The sequence below is a fragment of the Parambassis ranga genome, chromosome 16 (assembly GCF_900634625.1).
Source record: "Parambassis ranga chromosome 16, fParRan2.1, whole genome shotgun sequence".
NCBI lineage: Eukaryota > Metazoa > Chordata > Actinopteri > Ambassidae > Parambassis > Parambassis ranga.
In genome coordinates, this window is record NC_041036.1 from 35,001 (window position 1) to 53,892 (window position 18,892).

At 55.0% G+C, this 18,892-nt stretch overlaps 5 protein-coding genes across 9 annotated transcripts in view; 4 read left to right on the top strand and 1 right to left on the bottom strand.

The window, feature by feature from the left end:
* The window catches only part of LOC114449120 (myosin-14-like), a 6,650-nt gene extending 6,439 nt beyond the window's left edge, over nucleotides 1–211 (top strand). For all 3 annotated transcript variants that reach the window (XM_028426492.1, XM_028426494.1, XM_028426493.1), the window contains exon 11: nucleotides 1–211. This exon is cut by the window's left edge. The gene's annotated coding sequence lies outside the window, so the exon portion shown is untranslated.
* Nucleotides 212–347: 136 nt separating this feature from the next.
* LOC114447993 (coiled-coil domain-containing protein 105-like) lies at nucleotides 348–3,746 on the top strand. The gene is made up of 8 exons (XM_028424572.1): nucleotides 348–762; nucleotides 1,782–2,066; nucleotides 2,136–2,240; nucleotides 2,364–2,514; nucleotides 2,715–2,881; nucleotides 2,954–3,049; nucleotides 3,366–3,479; nucleotides 3,549–3,746. Exons 1-8 carry the CDS (start codon nucleotides 541–543, stop codon nucleotides 3,744–3,746), a joined length of 1,338 nt encoding a protein of 445 aa, XP_028280373.1. The 5' UTR covers nucleotides 348–540.
* Nucleotides 3,747–5,271: 1,525 nt separating this feature from the next.
* On the top strand, nucleotides 5,272–6,532 carry LOC114449122 (ly-6/neurotoxin-like protein 1). The gene is made up of 3 exons (XM_028426498.1): nucleotides 5,272–5,524; nucleotides 5,595–5,714; nucleotides 6,158–6,532. Exons 1-3 carry the CDS (start codon nucleotides 5,470–5,472, stop codon nucleotides 6,361–6,363), a joined length of 381 nt encoding a protein of 126 aa, XP_028282299.1. The 5' UTR covers nucleotides 5,272–5,469; the 3' UTR covers nucleotides 6,364–6,532.
* A 196-nt stretch (nucleotides 6,533–6,728) lies between these two features.
* Nucleotides 6,729–9,083, top strand: LOC114448313 (zona pellucida sperm-binding protein 3-like; the record flags this gene model as incomplete). Its single annotated transcript, XM_028425211.1, has 8 exons — nucleotides 6,729–7,261; nucleotides 7,735–7,850; nucleotides 7,910–8,013; nucleotides 8,088–8,262; nucleotides 8,340–8,445; nucleotides 8,522–8,610; nucleotides 8,682–8,755; nucleotides 8,836–9,083. Coding segments are annotated over exons 1-8 (1,362 nt in total), but the record flags the coding sequence as incomplete, so codon positions are not given.
* Nucleotides 9,084–9,729: 646 nt separating this feature from the next.
* On the bottom strand, nucleotides 9,730–18,706 carry LOC114449121 (Friend leukemia integration 1 transcription factor-like). 3 transcript variants are annotated; one of them, XM_028426495.1, is made up of 10 exons: nucleotides 18,689–18,706; nucleotides 14,736–14,932; nucleotides 14,168–14,340; nucleotides 13,117–13,320; nucleotides 12,653–12,730; nucleotides 12,152–12,220; nucleotides 12,009–12,068; nucleotides 11,009–11,056; nucleotides 10,701–10,787; nucleotides 9,730–10,588 (listed from the first exon to the last, which is right to left on the bottom strand). In XM_028426495.1, exons 1-10 carry the CDS (start codon nucleotides 18,704–18,706, stop codon nucleotides 10,065–10,067), a joined length of 1,458 nt encoding a protein of 485 aa, XP_028282296.1. In that variant the 3' UTR covers nucleotides 9,730–10,064. The 3 variants fall into 3 exon arrangements, with proteins under 3 accessions (XP_028282296.1, XP_028282297.1, XP_028282298.1); XM_028426496.1 differs by lacking the exon at nucleotides 18,689–18,706 and adding an exon at nucleotides 18,272–18,601; XM_028426497.1 differs by lacking the exon at nucleotides 10,701–10,787 and having other exon boundaries at nucleotides 10,065–10,588.
* Nucleotides 18,707–18,892: the final 186 nt, after the last annotated feature.

Sequence of the window (18,892 nt, forward strand, 5' to 3'; positions counted from 1 at the left end):
TAGAAATCAGCTGATGACTGTATGTAGTTGGTGATGAGGGTGGGGGTCAGGCGGGGATGACGGAGCGGGACCATGTATTCTTCAGTTTGTCTTTTTTGCCTGTTGGCGTCAGCAGGGTAACCTCGCTGGTTTTAAGTGTTTTTAATGTTTCATGTGTCGTCAGTCTGGGACTTCTTCTTCTTTTAGAGATTAAACACTGATCCACATCACACACACGCTGGTCTGTCTGTTTGTCTGGTGGACAGCGCACTCTTTGTACTACAGTACCCATGAGCCTTTGCTGCTGTGGCTATGGAGAGGATGCATTTAAGGAGAACAGTGTGAAGCCTTGTGGTTGGGTGAGATGCTGAGAGCATCCTGGGAGTTGTAGTGAACTCCTGAGAGGTTTTATGTCTTTAAGGTCACGCTTGTTGTCACTGACCAATCACCAAGCAGCTGAGAGTCTCGGGTTACCTCCGGAAGTGTTGCCATGGAGACGGCACCTTACTCAAACTTCTTTGGTCACAGCAGTGTGGAACAGTGTAGAAACTTTGTGGAGGGATGCAGGTCCAGTCCGTGCCCCTCGGTTCTGTCACCATCGGGCCGCCGTCTTGGCGCGACGGCACGGTTCGTGCCATCCGGCGCGCGGAGCGCCTGGTCCGGGACACACGGGCCGGGCGGTGCGCGGATGGAAGCAGGCCCCGGAGCTGCGGCGCCGCGGGGACAGCGCAGGATAAGAGCACAGCCGCAGAGACGCGGAGGCCTCAGACCGCCGCGGTGACGGTGAGAGACCTGCAGAGTGAGCTCCGACTACAGAGCAGCTAAACATCACCATGATTCAGACCCTGAAGGGTTAATGGTCCTTGAATGCATCATGTGGTGAAATGTCAAATATTCTAGACTTAAAATATATAAATATAAATAAATATATAAATAAAATGACACGAATTCAAGTGTGTGTGTGTGTGTCTGTGCGTGTGTGTGTCTGTGTGTGTGTGTGTCTGTGTGTGTGTGTCTCTGTGTGTGTGTCTGTGTGTGTGTGTCTGTGTGTGTCTCTGTGTGTGTGTGTGTGTGTGTATGTGTGTCTCTGTGTGTGTGTGTCTGTGTGTGTCTCTGTGTGTGTCTGTGTGTGTGTGTGTGTGTGTGCGTGTGTGTGTCTGTGTCTGTGTGTGTGTGTCTGTGTGTGTGTGTCTGTGCGTGTGTGTGGCTCGGTGTGTGTGTCTGTGTGTGTGTGTGTGTGTGTCTGTGTGTGTGTCTCGGTGTGTGTGTGTCTCTGTGTGTGTGTGTCTGTGTGTGTGTGTCTCGGTGTGTGTGTCTGTGTGTGTGTGTCTCGGTGTGTGTGTGTCTCTGTGTGTGTGTGTGTGTCTGTGTGTGTGTCTGTGTGTGTGTGTCTCGGTGTGTGTGTGTGTCTGTGTGTCTCGGTGTGTGTCTCGGTGTGTGTGTGTGTCTGTGTGTGTCTCTGTGTGTGTCTCGGTGTGTGTGTGTGTGTGTGTGTGTCTGTGTGTGTGTCTCGGTGTGTGTGTCTCGGTGTGTGTGTGTGTCTCGGTGTCTCTGTGTGTGTCTGTGTGTGTCTCTGTGTGTGTCTCGGTGTGTGTGTCTCTGTGTGTGTGTGTCTCTGTGTGTGTGTCTCTGTGTGTGTGTCTCTGTGTGTCTCTGTGTGTGTGTCTCTGTGTGTGTGTCTCTGTGTGTCTCTGTGTGTGTCTGTGTGTGTGTGTCTCTGTGTGTGTGTCTCTGTGTGTGTCTCTGTGTGTGTGTGGGACCAATCAGAGCACACAGACACGTGTCTAACTTCTGTCTCTCAGGTTCCCTCTCCGTCCCAGAGGACGGCTCTGGCCCCCTTCCCTCCCACCAGCTTGCGTGAGCAGTGCGCCGCCGCCAGCATCAGCGTTGCCGGTGAGTACATGCGGAGGGCTCGGGAGGTGGAGGTCCAGCTGCGGCGGCAGGCCGCTGCGGTGACCGAGGAGGGCGTGAAGCTGGAGAGGGAGCGAGGTCACCTCGAGAGGATGCTGCGCAGCCTCAGGACCAATCTGACCATCAACAGGAGGAGCTCAGAGGGGCGGAGCCTGCGGCCGCACGCGGCTGAGACGGTGTGTGTGTGAGCAGGAGAAACCACAGCTGTGAGGGGGGTGTTCACTGACCGCTCTGCTCTGCTGCAGGAGAGGGACGGGGCGGATTACCTGCTGCTGTGTGAGAGGAGGGAGCTGGCCGAGCTGAAACAGGATCTGGAGGGGACGCTGAGGGACACCCTGACCCAGCTGCAGGTGAGTCCCAGCCTCACCATGGTTCCCCCTCAGTGCTCTGAGCTGGAGGACAGCCAGTCCTCATGACCCTCCACCAGCTGAATGTTCCTTTAAGGTCCTCGGTGTCCTGTGCCTGACCTCCAGGTCCTGGGGGAGAGCAGCAGACGGCTGCTGGACTGTGCCAGAGAGCGGGCTCGAGTCCTGGAGCTGCTGCCTCACAGGGCCTCTGCTGGAGGACCGGGCGGTGCTGCACTGACCGCCACCAACACAGACCCCCTCAGCCCCTTCACACCAGGTACACTGATCAGGACCAGCAGAGACAAACAGTTTAAACTGAAGCCAGCGCGGTACAGTTAAGGCTACATGCTGAACGTTTGTCTCCCCCTGCTGGCAGCAGCAGTAGTTGCCACAGAGGGAATAGAGACCCAGCAGAGGACGGTTTGTGGTGGCGGTCTGCAGCTGTGGCTGCTCTAACGTGCCTGTTATTTGCTGCAGAGTGTAAACAGGTCTTAGACTCGTCCTCCCTGATGCTCAAACAGTCGCAGCTGCTGAGAGACGACATCAGACGGAGGCTCAGCAGCGCCGCCAGCAGGCAGGGCGCCGCCCACCGCTCCGTCAATGAGGGCCTGGTGAAGAAGATCGCAGAGACGGTCACTCTGCAGGTGAACACGGAGCTGGTGGTTCCACCGTCTTTGACTTCAGAGAAACAAAAACATCTTTTGTGACTTTTGCAGCAACGCCTGACCGTGACGTCCGCCGCCGCCCGGCAGGCCGTGTCCCGCAAGCAGAGGGAAATAAACTGCATCCGCCAGAGCCACGGCCGAGCGCAGGTCAGGGGTTATCTCAGTGGAAGACTGTTGTTGTTCCACTGGGACACACTGGTGGCTGCTGCTCCTGCCTCTTCTCTGGGTTCAGTGCAGACTAGATGCTACATTGACTCACTACTCCATCTAGTGGTCTACACGTGTAGTTCGAGCTAGCAGTTTAGCATGCTATCGTCGCTGGATGTTTGGAGTCAGTTGGTTTCAAAGAGTTTTGTTTCTGCTGTAAAATTTGAAGAGGGACGGACTCACTGTTGGAGCCAGCCCTCTAGTGGACACTGCAGGATTTGAAGCCCATTCATTTGGACTGTTCTTCTGTTTGCAGGGTCCAGAGTACAGCGGGGACATTCTGTCCCGGGAGAAGCTGGACAGGCCTGTGGTGCAGGTCTATCAGAGACACCCAGGGACGCAGTTACCTGAGGCGGCTCAGCTCATTCAGGTGAGCACGGCAGGTTGCTTCTCTAGGTGTTGGGGTGGCGTCTGACAGGGTTCCCTGTGCGTCTCTCAGGGCAGCGGCGTGCTGCGGCGCTGTCTGAAGTCCTCTGAGGGCGAGCTGGCCAAGCTGCAGCGGGTCTACCTGCAGCTGCTGGACGACCTGCATGCCAAGGCGGCAGCAGCCCGGGTGGACTCGGGCGTCGTCCGCATGAGGCGCCAGCAGGTGGACAGGCGAGCCGTGCCCTCCTTCCTCCAGCAGGGGGCACGCTGAGGCAGCCCTCTGTGCTTTGTGTGCAGATGATGTGACATGTGACATGAATAAAGTTTGACAGTGTGTGTCGCCTCCAGCTGTTTGTGCTCATGCTAGTTATGAAGTTACACTTCAGTGTCACATCATGTTTGACATGTCCAGCATGTCCTGTCAGCTGCCTGACCTCAGTCTGCGGCCATGTCGTGACCCTCACTGCTCCCCCTGCTGGACGCCCCGGCTCCCTGACATCCAGCCCCCTTCACAACCCCCAGACTCAGCGGATGGTGCTGACAGCATCTGTCCTGCAAACACAGTCCAGGTTCAAATATGTCTCAGCCTCAATTTGTCCTGCACTATTAAGAGCTGACCACAGGAGGGCGCCTGGCACACACACACACACACACACACACACACACTCGGTGGTTTCCAAGGCCAGGAAAAAAAGGTTCTGTTTTCCGGTATTTTTAGTGTGTTTGTGAGAGAGTGTGTGTGTGTGTGTGTGTGTTTGTGTGTGTGTGTGTGTGTGTGTCTGTGTCTGTGTGTGTGTCTGTTTATGTGTGTGTCTGTGTGTGTCTGTTTATGTGTGTGTGTCTGTTTATGTGTGTGTGTGTCTGTGTTTTTTGTGTGTGTGTGTCTGTGTGTGTCTGTGTGTGTGCGTTTGTTTATGTGTGTGTGTGTGTCTGTTTATGTGTGTGTCTGTGTGTGTGCGTTTGTTTATGTGTGTGTGTGTCTGTGTGTGTCTGTTTATGTGTGTGTGTCTGTGCTTTTTGTGTGTGTCTGTGTGTTTGTCTGTGTGTGTCTGTGTGTGAGAGAGAGTGTGTGTGTGTGTGTGTTTGTTTGTTTATGTGTGTGTGTGTCTGTTTTTGTGTGTGTCTGTGTGTTTGTGTGTGTGTGTTTGTGTGTGTGTGTCTGTGTGTGTGTTTGTTTATGTGTGTGTGTGTCTGTTTATGTGTGTCTGTGTGTGTCTGTGTTTGTGTGTGTGTGTGTCTGTGTGTTTGTTTGTTTGTGTGTGTCTGTGTGTGAGAGAGAGTGTCTGTGTGTGTGTTTGTTTATGTGTGTGTGTGTCTGTTTATGTGTGTCTGTGTGTGTTTGTTTGTTTGTGTGTGTGTCTGTGTGTCTGTGTTTTTTGTGTGTTTGTGTGTGTGTCTGTGTGTGTGTGTGGTGAGTACTGCCATGTTGTTGGGTCATGTCACCGGAGCTCCTCTGGTTCTGCTCGGCTGTTCGTGGGCTGAGTGTGAGCAGAGCCCTTCAGTGGACCTGCAGAGGAAGCCGGCTCTTTGAGGAGGGTCGGTTCTGGTCCGGCTGTGATCTGATGAGTCCGTGCGGCACAGAGGAACATCTGTGTGTGACGGACACATAGAGTCAGAGTGTGTAGAAGGGACAGACGTGCAGTAAACCTGCGTCCTGTGACGGGGCTCCAGGTCAAAGCGGCCTCTGTCTCGGGTCATGGGACCGCCGGTCACTTGATCCAACTCAACGCCTTTCATTAGCAGATTTAATAAACCTGCCTGCTGCACCTCACAGGCCTCCACCCACATCAGTCTATGAGGCAGCATCCAAACACACACGTCCCCTGTCAGCCTCAGAGCCCGGCAGTCCTCTTCAGACCCCCGCCGCCACGTCCTGACCTCCGCCCGCTGACACCATAATTCAATCAGAGGCACTGGGTGTGGACATGAGAGAGCGGCGCTGACCGACCCTCAGAGCTCCTCTGCTGTAGAAGACGGATCCTTCCAGCGCCGAGATGTCTCAGCTGCTGCTCCTGGGTCTGCTCCTCCTGGGTCTGCTCCCAGCTGTGGGTGAGTCCACTCCTCCTGTTTCTGCACAGACCATGTCCCCCAGCTGTCTGAACATGTGTGTGTCCCTCAGCGCCCCTCTTCTGCTACACCTGTGTGTTTCCCACCATCTCACCTCTGGACTGCATCAGGTTCCCGCTGAAGTGTCCCCCCGGACAGCTCTGTCTGTCCAGCCGAGCCGTGGGACAGAAAGGTGAGAACGCCACCAAGTGGCTGCAACATGTGACTGCATGAGGCCTGAGGAAAACGGGCTCACAGAGAAGTGTGTGTCTGTGTGTCTTTGTGTGCATCTGTCTGTATGTGTGTCTCTGTCTCGCTCTCTCTCTCTCTGTGTCTCTCTGTGTGTGTCTGTGTGCCTGTCTCTATCTGTGCGTGTCTCTCTCTCTCTCTCCCTGTGTCTTTGTGTGCATCTGTCTGTATGTGTGTGTTTGTCTGTGTCTCTCTGTGTGTATTTCTGTCTCGCTCTCTGTGTGTGTCTGTGTGTGTCTCTCTCTCTCTCTCTCTCTCTGTGTCTTTGTGTGCATCTCTCTGTGCATGTCTCTGTGTGTCTCTCTGTGCATGTCTCTGTGTGTGTGTCTCTCTCTCTGTCTCTCTCTGTGTGTGTCTTTGTGTGTGTCTGTCTGTGTGTGTCCTCAGGAGACTTCCGTGTGGTGCTGTATGAGAAGAGCTGCGTGCTGCCGGCTCTGTGTGGAGTCACGGGGGAAAAATACGCCATGGGCCTGAACTTCACCTTCACCAACGAGTGCTGCAACACACACCTGTGCAACGGAGCGGCGGCGCCTGCTGCCCCCTACTGGACAGGAGCGCTGCTGGCGCTGCTGACGGTGTACTGGGTGTGGTGAACAGCCCGGTTCTGTGGGGGTCCATGTTTTATTAAAGTCAGCTGAATAAATAACACGTTAACCGTTTGTTGGCTCATTAACATCATGACGTCACTGTTTGTTTGTGATGACCCTGTTGTCCCAGCTCCATGTAACCAAACACTTCAATAAATAAAGTGTCCTCCTTTAAGACTGTATTTATTATTATAGGTATCAGCTGATGTGTGTGGTTTAGCTTTGGGCTGCGTCATGTGCTGCGTCATGAGCTGCGTCATGTCCTCCATCTTTGCTCTGGTGCGGTTGCTTTGGTCTGAGCAGAGCCCCGCCCGTCAGGCCGCAGCTGCGCCGCAGTGCGCCCCCTGCTGGTCACCTGTATTATGCGGCGCTTTAAACACAGGTGTGTGGACGTGTGTCCGCCCACAGAGAGGTCCCGCTGCAGTCTGTCCACGTCCTTTCTCAGAGTCCCGCCATGGTGTCCCTCTTACTGTTCCTTCTGCTGTCCTCTGCTGATGGAGGGACGGAGGATTCCAAGCAGACCAACCGGCCGGCGATGGCCACGCTGACGCCGACATCTCCACCCTTCCTCCACCTCCCCATGTTCGTGGACTCCAAGCGGCCGCTGGTGAAGATGGAGCACTTCTCTCCAGCACGGAGAACCGGACAGGAGCCTATACCGGAGTCCCTCCGGGAGATCCTGCTCCCGGGTCGTGCTGACCCCAGCCCGCCGCCCGTCCAGCCCTCCGTGCCGGTGAGGACTCGGTGCAGAGAGAACCAGATGCGGGTCCAGGTGGAGAGGAGCGTTCTGGGCAGCGGGGACGCCCACGCTCAGCTCACCGTGGGGACGTGCCACGCCAGTAAATCCACGAAGGATTACCTTTACTTTGAGTTCGACCTCCGCACGTGTGGAACCAAACACCGGGTGAGTCTGAGCTCCACACGCTCACAGCTAGCACCTGCTAGCTCCTGTTAGCGCCTGTTAGCTCGTGTTAGCTCCTGTTAGCTCCTGCTAGCACCTGCTAGCTCGTGTTAGCTCCTGCTAGCGCCTGTTAGCTCCTGTTAGCTCGTGTTAGCTCCTGCTAGCTCCTGCTAGCACCTGCTAGCTCCTGCTAGCTCGTGTTAGCTCCGGTTAGCTCCTGTTAGCTCCGGTTAGCTCCTGCTAGCTCGTGTTAGCTCCGGTTAGCTCCTGTTAGCTCCGGTTAGCTCCGGTTAGCTCCTGTTAGCTCCTGTTAGCTCCTGCTAGCTCGTGTTAGCTCCTGTTAGCTCACTGCGCCTGCTCCTTCTGGTTCAGGTGAGAAATAACTGATAAAAACAAAAGTTGTTGTCTAATGTTGTTGCCTTGCAGCTTCCGGCTGTCGTGTGTTTGAACACGTGCTAATCAGTGTTTGTTTGCAGATTATTGATGACCAGCTGGTTTATTCAAACACACTTTGGTACAAACCGCCGAAGCAGCAGGGACCAATCAGAAGACTGTCAGCCTTCTCACTTCCTGTCTCGTGTTACTTCAACAGGTGAGTGTGGCGGCCGCTGCGGCCTGGCAGAGATCCGCACTAACTGTGTTTGTGTGTAGGTTCCAGTACTCCTACAAAATGGGCTACACACCGAAGGTGCAGATACACCGAGTCGTCAAACGAGTGAGGAGCGCCGCCAAGTTCAGTCTGACGCCACGAACCGGTACCACCCCCCCTGAATTAACGCCGTGTGTACATGACGGTGTGACGTCTGCTGACTGCTCCCTCTCTCTGCAGCACAGTGGGACAGACGCTCGCCCTCGGACGCCTACGTCCTGGGGCAGCCCATGTTCTTTGAGGCGGAGGGTCGGCACCTGTCCGAGGACGAGAGGCTCTACGTGCACGCGTGTTACGTGACTCCAGAGAAGTCCCACGCCTCCACGCCGCGGTTTGCTGTGGTGAAGAACTTTGGGTAATACTCACCTGACACACTGACGCAGGCGTCGGTGGAGGAACACCGGTCACCAGGCTTCCTTCCCTCTGACACAGGTGTATGGTTGAAAGCAAAGATGGCCGCTCCAGGTTCGTCCCATATAAACACAGTGCCGTCAGATTCTCCGTGGACGCCTTCCTGTTCAGAGGAGCGGCGGGCCAGGTGAGACGCAGACCTTCCCCCTGCTGTGCTTGTCTGCTTTGTGAATCCTCGGCTGATGGGTCGTCTCCTCCCACAGCAGCTGTACCTGCACTGCACCATGTCTGTGGGCGGCTCGGCCGCCACGCCCACAGCAAAGTCCTGCAACTACAACTCAACGGCCCGGAGGTCAGCGTCTCTGTGGGGGGGGGGGGGGTGTCCGCATGTGGATGCTGACGTCTTGTCTTCCCTCTGCTCAGGTGGGAGGAGCTGTTCGGGTTGGACTCGGTCTGCTCCTGCTGCGACTCCAACTGCAGCTCTGCTGCACCCACAGGTCAGTGCTCCGCCCTCAAAATAACACTCGTCTGTAAAAATGACTGGAGTTATGTCAGAACATCGTTCTCCCTTTTCCAGGGACAAAAATGATCCGCAGCAGGCCGTGGACTGTGGAGCCGGTCGTCAGACCCACCCCCACCCTGAGGACGAAGACCTTCTCCACAGTGACGACTGCAGCAGCACAGGCGGAGGCGGCGGAGGAGGAGGAGCCCAAACCCAGGCGGGTGCAGCCTGAAACCACAGCACCGGTTGAGGTGGGGAACATGAAGGTGGAGCTGCAAGGGCCTTCAGGAGGAGGACTGGAAGGTGAGGAGACGGAGGAGGAGGAGGAGAGGAAGGTGGAGGAGAGGAAGGTGGAGGAGAAGAAGGAGGAGGAGGAGGTGGAGAGGAAGGAGGAGGAGGTGGAGAGGAAGGAGGAGGAGGTGGAGGAGGAGACAGAACCACACAGGACATTTGAAGAACTCTTTGGTTTTGACAAATAAAGATGAACAGTGAGCCTCGGGTGGTTTATTACACGATGCTAAAGCAGGGGTTAATTTACGAGCTCTCAGCAGACAGAGCGGCCGAGGAGAAAGATGGAGTTTAAAGGTCTGAGGTCAAAGGTCATCGTGACGCCTGTCCTGTTATTGTGAGGAATATCCGTGCATGTGAGCAAAGCTCTGTTTATTTATCTGTGGTCCTGGCACGCTGACCCTGGGTCAAAGGTCACAGGACAGAGCGCTGTCTTCTGAGGGACACTTCCAGCAGGCTCGGAGCACCTCGCACTGCTGTCCTACGTGAGACGTCCATCGGGTCTGTGTTCTGCATCCATGATGTGTGTCAGCCCAGGTATAGATGGAGTCAGAGGAGGAGCAGCTCCTGTGTGATGCTAACATGCTAACATGCTAACATGGAGGAGTGTTTAAAGCAGCGGTGTGTTGGTTGGGAGGAGGCGCCCCGTGGCGTGGTCAGTGATGGTCACAGGAGGCCGTGTCAGGTTAAACCATCATTTATTAGCATTACATCATGAGTAAATGTTTCGTTGCTACATGACAATCATTCTGTACAGTCTGTCTACAAAACGCCAGGCCTGTGATAATCTGACCTGTGCAGTGAAAGAGCTTTACAACAGCTGAGTAACCGTTAATACAGTGTGTCCGAGGACGAGCACGGTGAGTCCATCGGGTCCATGTTTGACCCTAATGCCTTTCAGAAAACGGGCCACAGCGTCATGCCGCCTTCAGACGGGGTTCAGCTCGGGTGCAGCCGAGACGGCGCTGGCACAACTTGGGTCCTCTCCTGTGTCGCCCTGATTGGCCGTGCAGTCCTCAGTAGTACGAGCTCAGGTGGGAGTGAGTGGCGGGGTGCCTGGTCATGGCTGACCCGGGATAGATGGGGCTGCCGGGCGAGTTCCAGTACGGGGACGGAGGGCTGAAAAAGTTGCTGGGGGACACGGGCAGGGGCGCCGGGTGGCCGCTCATGAAGTTCATTTTGGGCTGGTGGCTGTGGTAGGGCGGGACGTACTGCATCTCGGACGGGTACTTGACCATGCCGCTCTCCGCCGCGTGGTTCTGGTGCGCCTGCGAGATGCCCTGGAAGTCAAACTTGTAGGCGTAGCGCTTGCCGTGTACTTTGGTCATGATGTTCTTGTCGTAGTAGTAGCGCAGAGCTCGGCTTAGCTTGTCGTAGTTCATGTTGGGCTTGCTCTTCCGCTCGCCCCAGCGCTTGGCCACCTCGTCTGGGTCCGTCATCTTGAACTCGCCGTTGGTGCCCTCCCAGGTGATGATCCCGGCGTTGTTGCTGTCCGACAGCAGCTCCAGCAGGAACTGCCACAGCTGGATCTGCCCCGAGCCTGGAGGAGAAAGCAGGTGTTTAAAGGAGCGGCTGGGTTTCAGCCTGTGTGCAGGACGTGCTCCTATCTGTCTGCTTTCCACCAAATGTGACCTTTGCACTGTGTGACCTACCCACAGGCCTGTGAGCGCTGGGGTCAGGCAGCTTGTACGAACTTTGTTTGCCCGTTCGGTTCTTGGGTGAGCTGAGGGCTTGGCCTTCTGTGAGGAAACAGCAGGGCAAACAGTCATTTTGGTGAGAGGGAAGCCAGATTTGGGCTCAGCGTAAGCGTGAAGCAGTCAGCTGACAGCAGGCGGTGCTGGGCGGGTTGGAGAAGGTGTGGCCAGCACTTGCTTTACTCGAGTGTTGCCAAAGCAGACAGTGTAAAGGCCTCATTTGTGGCGCCCTCGTCTGTTCATGTCAGAGAAGTCTGGGCTCTTACCTGGGTTGGCGAGTCGGCTGCTGATCGGGCCTAACGTCTGATACGGGTCTGTGAAGAGGGAGAAAACGGATCATCACATGTTTCCATGCTTCCTGTCACATGACCAGTCAGTGTGCTCTGATTGGTCAGCTGCATCCTGTCAGCAGTCAGAGAGCAGTCAGTGAGTGTGAGTGAGTTAGTGTGTGTGTGTGAGTGTGTGTGTGAGTGTGTGTGTGAGAGTGTGAGAGTGTGTGTGAGTGTGTGAGTGTGTGTGTGAGTGAGAGAGTGTGTGAGAGTGAGAGTGTGTGAGAGTGTGTGAGAGAGTGAGTGTGTGTGAGTGTGTGTGAGTGTGTGTGAGTGTGCGTGAGTGTGTGAGTGTGCATGAGTGAGTGTGAGTGTGCGTGAGTGTGAGTGTGCGTGCGTGAGTGAGAGTGCGTGAGTGAGTGTGAGTGAGTGTGTGTGAGAGTGTGAGTGAGTGTGTGTGTGTGTGTGTGTGTGAGTGTGTGAGTGTGAGAGAGTGTGTGTCTGCAGTCAGTGTGTGTGTGTAGAATCTCTCAGGTGTTCAGACAGAGATCAGCTGCAGGTCAGACAGAGACTCTGAGTGTTGGTCATGTGACTGCTGCTCACAGTGACTCCATCATGGCGTCCTGCTGAGGAGGACAGGACGTTTTGCTTTTGTTGTTTATTCTTAGATAAATGATACGTTGAACCATCAGAGAGTTCGATGTGTCATGTTGTCCTTTACTGAGATTCTTTAGTTTCCCAGCACCAGGCTCTGTGAGCCGAGCACACTTCTAATGCTGCTGCTGTTGTACAGCATGATGACTCAGACAGGAAGTGTGTGTGTGGAACCTCTGCAGTCTATGGAAGCCACGCCCGTGTGGCCCGCGTCCTGTCCTCCTCTAACTGTGCACTAGATGGTAAAATATCTGCTTAACATTTAGCATCATGCTAGCTTGGAAATGTCAGGTGGACCGAGGCCTTGAAGGGGCTCCGTGCTGGTGTGTGGACACCTCCGTACCTTGGACGAGTCTCGGGGCCTCTGTCACTCTGCTGCTGTGTTGGTGCTCCATGGAGGAACCTGTGAAGACAGGAAGCTGAGCTGTAAACGTGTGTTTGTCAGTCGTCACGCCTGAACCCTCCACCTGGGATTTGCCGCCGTACCTTTGGGCACCGCAGTCATGGTGTTCGCCGGCCAGCTGTTCCTGCGGCTGCTCTCATCAAAAGTGTTCTCTGCAGGCACAACAGAGCAGACGTGAGGGCACAGAAGCACTTTGAAGTGGACACTGAGGCAGGAAGGAAGGCAGTGACTGAGACGCAGCTGATAAGAGGCTTTGGGGGTCTGAAGATGACTCCCGGCTTCTTGGGTGAGCCCTTTTGTTCAGGCCACGGCGCTCTGCGCTGTGGAGGCTGAACTGGACCGTTTCCTGTGCCGGTGCAGCTGCTTCCTGTCTGAAACCGGCTGTGCAGGTTTGGACTGCTCACAGAGGCTGATGTGGAACATTTTAAACTTTTGAAACTGTGGCTCTGAAACTCGTCACACCTTTTAAAGCAGTAGTAACTCGACACAGCTTGTTTGAGCTGTGACAGGAAGTCCTGAAACATGCTGAGTGAATGCTTTAATGTTGTCATGGAAACTCGTTGTTGTTGTGTGGATGATCTCACCTGCTTTGACCTGCAGCCGGGGCTGCTGTGGCGGCGTGCTGTTTGTGGGGGTTGTGTTGTAGGAGAACGTCGGGCTACCTGCAGCAAAGAAACAGTTTAATAACTAAATAAAAGCTGTGATTTGCAGAAGCTGTGAAACGGTAAAGCAGGAGGAATCCAAAGTCATGATGACGTGAAGCACAAAGAGGAAGCGCTCGGATGACCTCATGCTCCCACAAACAGCAGAGCTGCTGCACGCTCTGAGGTCTGTAAAGATGTTAGCGTCAGAGCTGGAATCTGGTCTTTGTGTGTTACAGGAACTCGGTGTGAAACGGTCTGACCTGCTGTAAGGCAGCTTATGACAGGTGCTGCTTCTAGCGCCACCTTGTGTTTATGTAGCACTGCGTGGTGCACACAGAGCATGTTGTGTTGGAAAGTGGTGGAAAGCTCTTCAACTGTTACTGGTTGTCGTGTGTGAGTCTTACTCTGACGCAGGTAATTGAGGTGTGAGAGCAGGATGTCGGCGTTGTAGGCCGACGTCAGCCGCATCATGTCCTCCTTGGTCATCTTGCACAGCGCCTTGCCGTCCAGCGCCTGGAACAGCATGACGTCCACCTCCTCCAGGACGTACTCCTTGATGGCCCAGTCCAGCCACTGCCGGACGTGGTCCTGCGTCCAGACCTCAGGATCTGGGTGTAGAGGGGGGAGACATAGACCTGTGTGTCATGACACATGCTACACAGACACTGACGGACAGCTCTACTCTGGGGGTAGATGGTGTTAGTGTGTATTTTTGGTAACACGCTCAGACGATGTGTTTTTGTGGCGCATGGTGCAGCTGAACAACGCAGGAAGCTGCAGCGTGTGATTGTGATGATTGTAACGTAGGGCGGGGTGTAACGTAGGGAGACGTTTGCAGGACGCCTGGCCCTCGGTCCTAACAACGCCGGGGTTTTTCCTCCACCTGCTCGTCTGATTTCCCTGAAGGAGACGATCAGGACGTAAACAAATGGAGACACAAACACTCCGGGGAGCTGTGGTCACACACGGCACGCTGTGCGTTTTAATAAACATTTTATTTTTAAGATCACACGTGTAAGCAGTGTTCTTTCTGTTCATCTCAAATCCAGCCTGGTTTGAGCCTGTGTACATGTGTTAGCCCTGATTATCGGTATCTGCTGTGTTTTTACTAATTTAAGACATTTGTGAGCTTTTACTCAGCAGCAGCTTCCAGTCACATTCAGGAAGCTCATTTCCAGGACTGAAACAAAGACCGAGCCGTGAGCTGCCTGGAACACTGGCCCAGCCCGCGGGCCGGGTCGCTCCGTGCTGCGGCTGCAGTGTCATATCCGTGTATTATATGACTGCTGGTGACTCACTGAGTGTTTGAAGGATTGCACCTGTAGCGTGCACACACACACGACTCCCAGAGGAGCAGAGTGGAAACTTTCAGGTGGTTGGATGAATCATAACGAGTCTGAAAGGGTCTTTAATTACAGTCACATGACCAACATGCAGAGAGGGCGGGTTGCTCACCTGCCGGCACGATGACCCTCTTCTCGTCTGTGGTGGTGCTGCTGCTGGGTGGGGTGGCGGTCTGGGGGCTGACGCGAGGCTCCGGGTACGAGGCCTGGTACCCCATCGGGGCCCCGTCGCTGCTCATGTGTCTGGAGCGCTTGGTGACGCTGCAGTCCACCGGAGACTCTCGGCTGGAACAGACGGAGATTGAACCACTTTTGTCAGGTGTCTGTCACGGCTCTGAGAAGCTCTGCAGGCCGGCGGGCCGTGGGTCAGCTGGACCTTCAGACGGGCTAAATATCTGCTCACTCAGCAGCTACAGCGAGCCGAGCTGCTCGCAGCTAGCTGCTACCTTCAGCACACATCATTCATTCTGTCAGCAGACACATTGAGTCCATGATGATAAAACCTGTCTGAACTCAGACCAGGTCTTTCTGCATGTGGACCTGTTCCAGTAAAACATGACAAAAGGCTGAAACATCTCAAATGTGACATCATTGCTCCAGTTGGTCCAAAAAAACCCAGAGTGCAACAGTCTGATAAAACCCTAACCCCCCCGTGTCCCTCTGACTCCCCCTTGACTCACCTGGTCCCATTGACGTGTTCGCCTCTCTTGCCAGGGTTCTGTGACCCCGCCCACTCCGGCTCGGCGGGCTCGGGGCTCTGCTTGGACGCCTGGCTGAAGCCACCGGGCGACGTCATCTCGGCCTTCATGTGCATGGCCGGGCCGGTGTAGGACGTCTCGAATATGGGCTGATCCTTGCTCACCACGGACAGCGCTTCCTGTCCAACAGAGACAGACGAGGCGCGTCACAGCCTGTGGAAACTTCACACTCACACACGTTTAGGCACATTGCTGTATCCAGTGATGATTGGAAGGAAAACCTGACGGGAAGCGGCGAGCAGAGCTTTAGGGACTGAAGGAGGTTCTTCTCTTAGGGAGTGTGTGTTTGTGAGCAGGTGTCAGGCTTGTTCAGCCGTCTGAACCCGGCAGAATGTGGAATGTGAGCAGCGCAGCTGAAGCCGGAGGACTGAGATGAGAAACTGTTGAGGGAGGATGTCTAATCTGAGGCAGCATCAGCAGCCTTAACCACACTTTTATTTTGTCGTTAGGATTGGGGTTATGTTGGGGGGTGGGGGCGGAGTCTGATTGAGATTTCAGCCCGTCTTCCTGTTCAGCGTTTGAGGCCTGAGGCCCCAGAGATGGCACTCTTCATCCTACGCTCTCTGCAGGGCGGGCGGAGCTGTGTGCGGCTGCGTGTTTGTTTAGAGGAGCTGAGCATTGTCTTTGGGCCTCGTACGTCAGCGCCGTGCTTTTTCAGTGGCCTACAGGAAGCCTGGCCGCCATGTGCACAGGAACCTTTTGGCACAGGCTGAGGGACAGGAAATGGGGGAGAGGGGTGTAAAAATGTGGGTCATTTAAAAGCTGGAAAACAACCTGAGTGGCCCGTGGTGAGGAGCGGGTTCAGAGGACGGGACCAGGAGCCCTGATTGAAGCGCCGCCGTCACATTGTTGTTATTGTTGCTTTTTTTTAGCTCTGCTGTGGCCGCAGCATTGTGAAGCCATCTTAATGCACGGCACTCAGTTTGGCATTTCCTCTGCGACTCGGCACTGTGTGGGCTCTCTGCTGCTGGGTGTGGACGCACAAACGCACAATCCAGCTACACAAGCTGCACACTGAGTTCACTGATCGTTACCCAGGGTGCAGCTGGGTGCAGCCGGGTGTCAGGTCAGGGGCTGCGTCTCACAGGTGGACTGACTGAAGCACGTTCAGTCTGCAGCTCGAACCGTCGACCTGGCGCTCAGTGGAACCAGCCAGCTAAAAAAAGAGGCGCAAACGGCCAACTTCCTGTTTGGTGTTTGTTGTGGGTCTGATACGCTCTGTGTGTCCTGGAGTGTTTGACATGCTGTCGAGCTTCATGGTGAGATTTTTAAACATTGTGGGTGCTGCGGCAGGCCTGCTGTGTGTGGAACATTTAACTCAAAGCTGTTCAGCCAGCACACGTCCAGCGGCCCGCTGCAGCTCGACCCACTCTGAGGAGCTTCTGCTCAGTGAACTCAGAAAAAGGAGTTCATGAGTTCTGCTCCGTGTCCGGTCCAACCAGGAGCGCCCACTTTAAATGATCCAGTCTCATTTCAGACAGAATGTCTGCTGCTGGCTACACTGTCAGCTGATCAACTCTGTCCTCACACACACACACACACACTGTGTGCAGAAGTGAAACAGCGGCCTGATAAAACTGGCTGCTGACAGCAGATTGTCAGGACAGAGGCGGGCAGTGAGCGGCTGTCTGTCAGGCAGGGCGGCCATGTTTTCTGCTGGACTGATCCGGTGGTGTCCTGCAGTTCGGTCAGGCACACACACACACACACACACACACACACACACACTCCCGCTCTTTATCTGCCTCTCTCTCCTCTCTGCACGCTGATACATAAATACACCAAAATGTGGCCTGACCGCCGAAGCCACAACTGACTTCCTGTTCAAAGTGTTGCTCAGTGACACAAAACAGCTTAAAAACAGCGTGACCTCCTAAACGCTGCAGCCGTAGTAAACAGGCCGTCAGCAGCAGGTTGCATCACTCCTGCAGGCTGCTCACAGCATGTGCACAAACATCGGTGGAGTGATTGTGACTCCATGTGTAGAACTTCAGACAGGATGTTACAACACGGCCTGAGCTGGTCGCCATGAATCAGACGCAGCTTTTAACCACTTTGCTCCTCCGGGTTGTTCTGGCTCTTTGATTCATCAGTCAGTGGGTTCAGGAACGTTTTCCACAGATGTTCTTTAAAAATCTTTTTTAAATAGAACATGATCAATAGTGAGTCTCATTTTGTTGCTGTGTGAGCTGCTGGTTCTTCAGGAGGCCGTGACATCATCAACGATTTAAGAATGTGAGAGGAGAAGTGATTTCACTGTTCATCGGGTAACCATCAGCTGGCCCCTCTGTACACACCGTGTTTTTTACATGTAAAATCATCAGTGTTTAAAGAGTTGCTGCTCCCTCTTTATTGAAGCCTGTGTCTTGGGGCTGCCAGCTCTGTTAGAAAACATTAGAAACGCTGCCTGGAACAGCGGATGTGGTTAACAGCTACAGACCATGATTTCTATCTTACTGCAGCTCTGTGACACGCCTTTTTATTTCTGGGCCAGTTTTATGTTCACATCTCTTGATCACGGCCTGTAAAGTGGGGGTTATGAGTGGGGCCGATGGAGGCGCGGCCTCCTCCTCGGGGTGGACGCACCGGCCTCCTGGATGGAAGCGGGGCCTGCGTGCGCCAAGTGCAGAAAGCAGAAGTAAAAGTTGACTCGAGCTGATTTTGCAAAGGCCCGGAGCAGCTGCGCGTCTCTGCTGCACAAACATCGTGCGGTTTTCACAGCTCGCAGCCCGGCGGCGCGCACACGGGCCCGCGCAGCGGCCTCCCGGGCCTCTCCGCCGCTGCATGGGCCCGCGGCCCCGGGCCCGCCGCTGCATGGGCCCGCGGCCCCGGGTCCGTCCAGCGGCGTTTGTTTGGTGGCCATTCTTTGTTGGCTCTGTGACGTTCTGTTTCTGGTCCGGGGAGCGGAAGTGTGCGCGGAAAGTCTGAGGTCTGAGACAGGAAGCCTGCTGCGCGCAGATAACGACACCTGACAAGTGCTCCCGTTTGCAGCAATAAATTAGACTGAAAATAACCTCAAACACAATCTGCAGCGGCGGGACAATAATCCACAGGCACGCACAGGCTGCGAGAGGCCGGGACATGTCCTCAGTGTCTTTAGTCCAGACCCCGAGACCATGAGCGGCGGTGTCTGTTAATCACGTTATAAAATAATGATAATTATCATATCGAAATAAAAATCTGTTTCTCGTTTGTAACCTCAGAGGCAGACTTTCTGTGTGGCTGCGGGACCGGCTGCGCTGAGGAGGCGGCTCAGGAGCCGGAGTGAAACCCTGCCGGGGCCTTCAGGAGGCCCGCGCACACCAAAACATCCAAACATCCACCCGTGTCTGTGCGCCGTCACTTCGGCTTTCTTCGTTGCGCAACAGTTTAATGTACTGAAAACACACACAGACACACACACAGAGGCCTGTGCGCGCAGACAGGTGCAGCTGAACACAAAGCAGTGTGAACGGTACCGGCCATGATCCACGGAGCTCCTGCGCTCTGGTCCGCGCCGCCTGCCGGGCGCGCACCGCCTCGGTCCGTCAGTCCAAACACTCAAACCCCGCTGTCCGTTCCACCGTGTCTCTGTCTGAGGCTCCGTGGAAATGTGCGTGACGAGCTCCATCAAACGCAGAAAAGTGGAGAAAAATCGGGCGGCCGGAGAGCGCGCGGCGCCGCGTGCCACGGCCCCCATTAGACTTAAAGCGAGTGTAGGGACGCGGCGGTGAGCGCGTTATTATAGCGCCGACATACAACCACGAACGGGAAGGAAACACGGAGGAAAGAGTGGGGAGCTCGCGCGCTCCGCAGGCTGGGCGCGCGGGTGGGTGCCGCGAGCTGCGCCCTCAGAGCGGACCCCGCGAGCCTTCAGCCCGCGAGCCTTCACCTACCTTTATGGTGCAGTCCATCACAGCAGGCTCGCGCTCCTGGGCATTTAGTCGGTCCGTGGATGGTGCGGCTTTTTCGGGCTCTGAGCGCGCGCGTCAATTCATGCAGCGGCACATCGGCTCGATGGCGCAAACAACCATTGCAGTTGGAGTTTTTTTGCGCACAGACCGGATGGCAGCGCTCTCTCTCTCTCTCTCTCTCTCTCT

Excerpts from the sequence above, each read along its gene's own strand:
- LOC114447993 (XM_028424572.1), top strand. The coding sequence starts at position 541 with ATGCAGGTCCAGTCCGTGCCCCTCGGTTCTGTCACCATCGGGCCGCCG. Across the intron at positions 763-1,781 it reads CTCAGACCGCCGCGGTGACG|GTTCCCTCTCCGTCCCAGAG; the intron begins GTGAGAGACCTG and ends TCTGTCTCTCAG. Across the intron at positions 3,050-3,365 it reads AGAGCCACGGCCGAGCGCAG|GGTCCAGAGTACAGCGGGGA; the intron begins GTCAGGGGTTAT and ends TTCTGTTTGCAG.
- LOC114449122 (XM_028426498.1), top strand. The coding sequence starts at position 5,470 with ATGTCTCAGCTGCTGCTCCTGGGTCTGCTCCTCCTGGGTCTGCTCCCA. Across the intron at positions 5,525-5,594 it reads GGGTCTGCTCCCAGCTGTGG|CGCCCCTCTTCTGCTACACC; the intron begins GTGAGTCCACTC and ends TGTGTCCCTCAG. Across the intron at positions 5,715-6,157 it reads CCGAGCCGTGGGACAGAAAG|GAGACTTCCGTGTGGTGCTG; the intron begins GTGAGAACGCCA and ends GTGTGTCCTCAG.
- LOC114449121 (XM_028426495.1), bottom strand. Across the intron at positions 10,788-11,008 it reads CAGCCGACTCGCCAACCCAG|AAGGCCAAGCCCTCAGCTCA; the intron begins GTAAGAGCCCAG and ends GTTTCCTCACAG. Across the intron at positions 10,589-10,700 it reads CAGCGCTCACAGGCCTGTGG|GCTCGGGGCAGATCCAGCTG; the intron begins GTAGGTCACACA and ends TTTCTCCTCCAG.